Source organism: Caretta caretta, chromosome 27, assembly GCF_965140235.1.
Source record: "Caretta caretta isolate rCarCar2 chromosome 27, rCarCar1.hap1, whole genome shotgun sequence".
Lineage (NCBI taxonomy): Eukaryota > Metazoa > Chordata > Testudines > Cheloniidae > Caretta > Caretta caretta.
The window spans coordinates 15979984-15987530 of NC_134232.1; the positions used below are offsets into that span (position 1 = coordinate 15979984).

The 7547-nt window shown below is 56.2% G+C and overlaps 1 protein-coding gene across 1 annotated transcript in view; it reads left to right on the forward strand.

Moving 5' to 3' along the window:
• RND2 (Rho family GTPase 2) overlaps positions 1-7317 on the forward strand; it is a 28694-nt gene extending 21377 nt beyond the window's left edge. The window contains exons 4-5 of the mRNA XM_048830064.2: positions 2647-2781; positions 5825-7317. Of these exons, the coding sequence (XP_048686021.1) occupies positions 2647-2781; positions 5825-6073 (384 nt within the window). The 3' untranslated portion in view covers positions 6074-7317. The remainder of the gene's footprint in view (positions 1-2646; positions 2782-5824) is intronic.
• Positions 7318-7547: the final 230 nt, after the last annotated feature.

Here is a 7547-nt window from a genome sequence, read left to right on the forward strand (position 1 = left end):
GAAGGAGCCACCTGAGAGAATCCAAACAAACAGCTTGCTAGTATATACAGCCTGGGCTTTCGTGGTGCAGTGCCTTAATCCTGACAGGTCTTGGTAGTGCAGCCCTGTGTCTGGGACCCACGGCAAACTCCAGTCCCAGTGTCCCTCTCCAGCATCTGCCTCATGCAGATTAACTTCTGCCTGGTTACAGACCAGAATCAGGCCCCTCTCTCCCAGTGTAGGGGACTGTCATTTTGGGGCTGCAGTAGTTTGGAGCCTAGTTCGGGTGACCCTGCTGCTCCACCTTCTCCAGGATCAGGATCTCTATCCCCTGGATGAATGCTGATGTTTACGTTCAAGCTACAAAGGAATTTTAGGTACCTGCCATCCAAAGCCTCTGAGTCATGGCAACTGGCAGTGATGTCCGAGACCGTGGAATCTCCCGTGAGCTGTGCAGTCAGCTGCTGGGGCAGCGGAATTGCTGAGCAGCACAGAGGCTGCCTGTGTCCCTGGCCACAGGTGTGGACAGTCTGTGGGGAAGCAAACACTGAGGCCCACCCTCCTGGTGGAATAGATGGTTTCTCTCCCTCTAAGTCCAGCTGTGGCTGCTCTGCCCTGATGTTTGCAGAATGAAACCGGTGCTATTCTGAGCCATGTATTTTTCCATCAGACCGTGGGCACCAGGTCGTCTTTTAATTGCCTGGAATATTTTCCCATCGGCTCCTCTAGTAGGATATTGCTAGTTCTGAGTGAAGGCTGGATGAGTTGAGATGCTGGGAGTTTCTGCTCACTGTCTGCCTGCACCTCCCAGCACTGAGCACCGAAGCCAGGTAGCTGACTCCAGATCACAGCAAGGGCGACCTAGACAAATCTTCTTTGGGGAGGGGTAGAGGGCGGAGAGGTCACAGGGGATGGTTTTATTTTCTGCTGCAGCCACTGAGCTGCATGCTGGAGCTTCAGAAGCTGCCAGTTAGAGCAGAGGAAATGGCCGTTTGATGCCCTAGCCTATTCCTTCCAGGGCTCCCAGTTCCTAAGGCCACTGGCCACGGCTGTGTTCTGAAGTCTGACAGGCAAACCAATTCCGTGTTTGCTGTGTAAATAGCTCCCTGCTGACTGGGGTGTCTTGGAAACAGTTGTGCAGAGGGCTCAGCTGGGGCACCCTTTGAAGTGCCAGATCTGTGCACCAGACTGTGTGGTCATTACTCTTCCTTAGTTGAGCCCAGAAGAGGCTTCCTGGGGGCCCACAGTGGGGGATGGGAGCTTAGGCTTAGCAGGTCTGCAAGGCACATCTGGAACAAGTGAGCAGAAAGCCCCCTATTCAAGAGACACTCTGCTAATTCCCTGCCTGTGACCATCAATAACGTGCCCTAGTGAGCTAATTGCCCTTCGAACAGCTGTGCCCCCAGCTTGGAAAGGGCATCTGCACTGGAGGGTTTTGCAGCTTTTTCCAGCCTCATCCCATTAAAGCCTCATGTTAGCTTCAAAAGGTCAAAAAGCGACTGTCCCTGTGTTTTCCCATCCTGGCCTCCAGGTACCCAGCCACTCCCTGCATGTGCACTGGCTGAGTGTTTTGTAATGGGATACGGCAAAGTCCCCTCTGGCGTGTCTAGCTTCAGCGAATCCAGGTGTGATCTTGCATACCCCTTTCCCTCCCACCCCTGTGTCTCATGGACCCCGGGCTTCTTTGACATCAGTCCCCCTGATTTGGGGTTGCTGGGGCTCCTACCCTGGCAGGGTAAATCCACGTCAGCAGCATCTGGTTAGGGACCCCTGTTCCGAAGCGAGCGCCCACGCAAACTCGTGGGGTGGGGGCGGCATGGGCCAGGGCCCTGGCGTGCAGCCTGGAGAAGGCTGAGGCCTCTCCCTCACTGGGAGCCCAATGCCAGTCCGTAAATTGCAGGCTGGCTGACACTGAGCCGAGCCAGGGAGCTGAGAGTGAGGGTGGAGCTGGCGGTTCAGAGAGATTTTTCCCTGAGGGAAGCTTGCCTGGGCTGGGGGCCAGCTGCCGCTAACTGAAGACCAGGGTGGGCAGGGGGAAAAACGGGAGCCTGTCAGCTGCAGCTGCCTGGAGTCTCTGGGGAGCCCCCTGCCAGCCGGCTGCAGGTAACCTGCTGAAAGCAGCGCCCCACCCCTGTGGAGCACGGCTCCAGCGACGGGGCCTTGGGGTTCTTGCTCCGTTCTGTGCTGACTGGGCCAGGTGGGGTCCTCGGATACACTGCCTGCCAGCCAGCATGGAGCACTGTGTTCTGGTGGAAGGGGGAGGGCACGGATGGGGAGCCAGGACTCCTGGGTTCTCTCCCCAGCTTGGAGAGGGGAGTAGGTCCTAGTGGGTTAGAGCGGGCGGGGCGGACAGGGAGCCAGGACTCCTGTGTTCACTCCCTGCCCAGAGCCGGGGAGAGGAGCTGGAAGACGTGTCCGACACACAGTACTATTACGATTGCCCTTGCCTGCTTTCCTGAGGTGCCCCCATTAGCCCCCCCCTGCTGGCAGCAAGGGGCTGTGCCCAAAGGGCTAGAGTCTGCTAATGCCCCTTGCTGGCTCCTGCTGTGCCCTGGGTGGCTGTCTTGCTGCCAGGATGCAGGTGCGGGGGGGAGAGCCCTAGCCCCTCTCGGTGAGAGCCCTGCGAGCTGCCATTGAACCCCGCCCCTGTGTTGCTCTCTCCCGCAGTGGCAAGGGGAGACCCAGGAGTTCTGCCCCAACGCGAAGATCGTGCTGGTTGGCTGCAAGCTGGACATGCGGACAGATCTGAACACCCTCCGGGAGCTCTCCAAGCAGCGCCTCATCCCCGTCACACACGAGCAGGTGAGCTTCTCCAGGAGACTCCAGGGGGTGGGGTATGCCCCAAGTCCTGCTAGCTACAGGAAGCCCTGCTGATGGACGGGAGCTGGGCTGCATGCCCTCCGTTGTGCTGGGACCAGCAGCCAGGCCTCTCTGCCTGCTCCAGAGCAGGTGTGGCCCAGGCTTGATGGAGCAGGCAGCTCTGGCTCGCAGACGCTCTTCTCTCCACCCTCAGTGTGAGCTGGGTATATTCTTAGCCCTCTCGCTGAATATTCAGGTTGCGGGCGCCTCCCAGGAGCCGTTACTCTGCATACAGGCGTCTGTTTCTGGTTCGCACCGAGCAGCTAAAATTACTTTCCTAGAAGGTGATGAAGACCCTTGGTCTCCCCTATAGAGTGGGTGGTAACGGCAGAGGGGGTGGGGCTGCTCTGAGGAGGGAGGGCTCCCTGGGCTCCAGCAGGAAGCTCTTTCTCCACTCGGTGACCAGGGTGACTTGCGGGGCTGGCTGCTGCAGACTAGGTGGAGTGAAAGCCCCAGGCCAGTGTTCGGTGACTGCAGTTGGGGGCAGAGCCCTTGTGCTGAATGTCGCTTGTCTGAGCAGATCATGGGCCGTTGGAGGCTGTTACTGCTTCTGATCATGAGACCTCAGCTTGGAGGAAGCTGTGAGTAAGACGGAGGATGCTGCTGTCTGTGGGTTCATCTGGCACCAGGGTTGGGCTTCATTCTGTCCTGCTGCATTAGTCCACCCCTCCAAGGAAGCCACTACTCAATTAAGGGCCAGTCTTGGGGTAGGTTGGGCGCCCCAAGTGCAAGCCACATGATGATCCATTTGCTGTCAGGTGGGTTAACACATCTCTGAGTGTGGCACGTTCCCGCAGAGCATGCAGGAGTTGCGATCACAGATGGATTCAGTCCTGCCTTCTGCTGCTTTGGCACATGCTGCCCAGTACCCAATAACCTCTCCAGGGCACTGATGCCAATTCCGCCAGATGCATGGGAATTGCCGCACAGTCTTTGATTGGGGGGGGCGGGGAGAAGTTTTACCTGCCAGATTTCAAGGGAGTGAACTGGGGTGAAAGCTCCAAAGGAGAAATTCACCCTGTGCAGGGGGCCAGTGCAAGGCCCGCTGAAGCCCTTTCCAATCTGTTTAATCAAATTGATGCAAACTGGCGCATGGCGTGGACGCGTGTTTTGGTGCAAGAGCAGTTTTACTTCAGTTTGTCTTAAACCAGTTCTTAACTTCAGATTAGTTTACATCAGTTAACGTGGTTTAAACTGAAATCAGCACATCCACACAGCGGTTTGCATGGTTTAACATCCTGCCTTTGGTTAAATGGCACAACTGTGTGCAGCCAAGGCCTGAGACAGCAGCGCTTTGCCCCTGAGCTGAGTGCTCAGCCTCATCTCTTTGGCATTGCTGGGGGGTAAAGGGGGAGACACATGTTGCCCCGGCTGCATCCGTCACCCAGCTGCAGCCTCCTGGCATCCTCTTTAGAACTGTCGGGCTGTCCTTGCTTCCTGTGGGCTGAAACCTGTTCTCTGTTTATGGCACCACGGCGTCAGCTTGCAGGGGAGGGATAAATGATGCTGTGGTTTTGCTTGTTCAAGGTTGCTCACTGGGACAAGGGGATGATTTCCCCTCCGGGTTCACTACTAGGGTGTCGGTGCAGGTCGGGCAGCTGAGATGGTGTCACAAACATGCGTTGGAGACACAGAGCTCACAAGTCCTCCCATTGCCTCTTCTAGGTGCCAGGGCTGCAGTCATTTAAGGAGCAGGTGTCTGGCTGAGTGATGAGCAAATTCCCACTTTTAGGCAGCATGGGTTCAGGGTCCACTATCCAGAAGTGGAGGGGAGGGATTCCGTCTGCCATGGGACCTGTGTGGGGTTAAGGCACTGGCCTGGGGAGCTCTTGGTTCAACATGTGACCTTGGAAAAGTCTCTACATCTCTCTGGGCCTCAGTTCCTTGCTGTAAAATGGGGACAATAATCCAGCCTTTGTCTGTCTATTTGACAGGCCAGGGATGGTCTCAGTATATACACAGCACCCAGCACAATGGGACCCCAATCTCCAATAATTCACGGTAATAATGTGCCAATCACAAGAGAAAGGTCTAATAGATGGGAAGCTGCCTGGGGAGCCAGTGACTGGTAACTCTGGGGCCCTTGCACCAGGACAAGCTGGGAGCAAAGGATAGGAGAAAAGAAAGAAGCTGTTCTGTGGGGTAAATGTTCTTGTAGTTAGAAGCCGGTGACGAGACCCAACCCCCCCTGTTCTCTAACTGCCCATTGGGAGTTGGTGCCATTTATCTCGATTATCTAACCGCGGTGAGCACGGCAGTTACTGTCCCTTGTCTCCCCACAATGGCTGAGCGGCTCTAACTTCTGCTAGGAGCACAAAAAGGCCCTGCCCCTCTCCCTTGTGGTGTCTCTGTGGGTAACGTGGTCCCAGCCCTACTGCTTGTTCAGGCTGGCCTGTGGAAATGGTACAGCCCTGCATGAGCTCCTGGAGCCCTGCCGAAGCATGAGCATCTAGCGTGGCAGAGCTCCGGCATGTGGAGCTGTCAGAGGCAGGGGTGGTGGAGTCAAGCCATTGCGTGTTCTTAATCCCAGGCCACGCTGCCTGCCCAGGGGCTGGGAATGTGAAGAACCTGTAATCGAATGCCTAGTTCGGGGGAGGATATGCACCCCAGCCCTCTCGCGCCTCGGAAGCCAAGCGAGAGTCAGGAGGAAAGGCCGCCTTGCCCTCCTGCCATCTGAAAACGGGCCCTCCTGCCTGTAACAGGCTGATTCTGCCCACAGCTGGGATATTAGTGAACCGGCACCTGACACCAGCGTTCCTGGCACTGCCGTCCCATTGGCACCTACAGTGCCGGCTGCTCAGGAGGCTTGTCTGCACCCAGCGCTCTCCCTGTTTGGAGAGGGGATGAATTAACGTTGTGTGAGAGCAGCTTCCCGCTGAGCTGCACTTACTGCCCACAGCTGCCAGCACACGCAGGCTGAGGCCGTGTGAACGGATGCTGCCAGTGGCTGCCATCCAAACGCTTCTCTCCCTTCCCCAACTCCTAGGGCAGCACGCTGGCACGGCAGGTGGGGGCAGTGGCCTACGTGGAATGCTCCTCCAAGGTCTCTGAGAACAGCGTGCGGGATGTCTTCCACGTAACCACGCTGGCCTCCGTGAACAGGATGCACAAGAATCTCAAGCGCAGCAACTCCAAGCGGGGACTGAAGCGGGCATCTCAGATGCCCAGCAGGACGGACTTGTTGAATGACACAGAGATCAGGAAAGACCGAGCCAAGAGCTGCTCCATCATGTGACAAATGGGCTGTAAATAGTGTGTGTGTGTGTGCGTGTGTGTGGTGTTCGTTTTGTATGGTAACGGGCCTAGACAAAGGCGCCAGCTGCCTTCCCAAGGCTTTTCTTTTAGTCTCTCTAGGTCTGAGAGACGCTAGCTGCAAATCAGGGTGCATGTGTCACCCCCCCCCCCCACCATGGAGACTTCTGGATTGGCTGTTGCTGTGCTGACTGCTTGGGGTAAAGGAACCACGCAGCAGAGGAATATTCAGGTGCTGGAAAGTCTGTGCTGAAGTGAAAGGGGGGGGAAAAAAAAAGCATGTGTGAGAATCTCCTGTACACACGTCTCCCTGTGTATGTGCGGCTGTACCCACACGCACACAGCCCGCGCGGGGACAGGTGCTGGGGTCTGGAACGGAGGCCGGGGAAGTGGGGGGAACTGTCAGTGACAGTGTTCCTGGGCCGAAGAAATAATATCACAATAACCTTTTAGGACTAAAAGCAGCAGGTGAGCCAGTGGTGTCCAGCTGGTGACTCACCACTGGAAGGGCCTGGCTCCGGCTGTAAGGCAGGGTCACTGTAGGAAGTAGGAGATCTGGGTCAGTGAGCTGGGAGGGGAAGGCTCCCGGGGGTGGACTATAACCCAGTGGGGTTTTTAGTCAGCCCCTAGTGGAGGACAGATAATTTGCCCCTTCTGAGGCATTTTGAATTACATCAAACTGTTTAAATGGTTGTGATCTACCCATGGGGAGACCTGGCCCCAGAGGAGAGGTCAGTCCCAGCCGATGCACCCTGTGAACTGTGGTTCCCTTTAGCAAGCAGGTGCTATTTGGGAGAACGTGTAGAGCAGCTGTAACCGTATTGCTCCCTGCCATGGGCAGCTGCACCCTGAAGCATGCAGCATCCGACAAAGCAATCCACAATAACTAACCAAATCCTGTTCTCCAGCCCTTCCCAGCTGCAGATCATGTTGCATGGTGCCCGTGTTTATTTGGTTTGAATCCTCGTGCCCCCCCCCCCCCCCCGCCTCCCATCTCCACTATACCAGTGGGAGGGATGGAACATCCTATCTTGCTAGCCCCCTGTAATCGGCCTGCTACTACCACCTCTCATGGCTTCTAATGTCCTCTAATGCCTTGGACTACAAGCTTAACTTTGACTTGATGTCACACAGACACTTTAAGGGAAAACACCAACCTCATTGCCTGGGCCCATCTGTGTTGATGGGCTGCAGGAATCTAATAAACAATGTCATTGGAAAACAGAAGGTGCTCGGCTGTTTCTTTTTAATGAATGCAGCAGAACTGGGCCCCTGCCCCTCCAAAATGGGTTCATCATCTCGTTCCTGGTGGTGTCACTGCGGGTCACACACACACGGGCCTGGCACAGGTGAGAGAAGCAGCATGTTAGACTGCACGCAGTCCCTCTGGCAGCTCGATACTTGTCTAAGTCGACATGCATTCCGTCCTATGTCTCTAAACCATTCCCTAGGTTTGC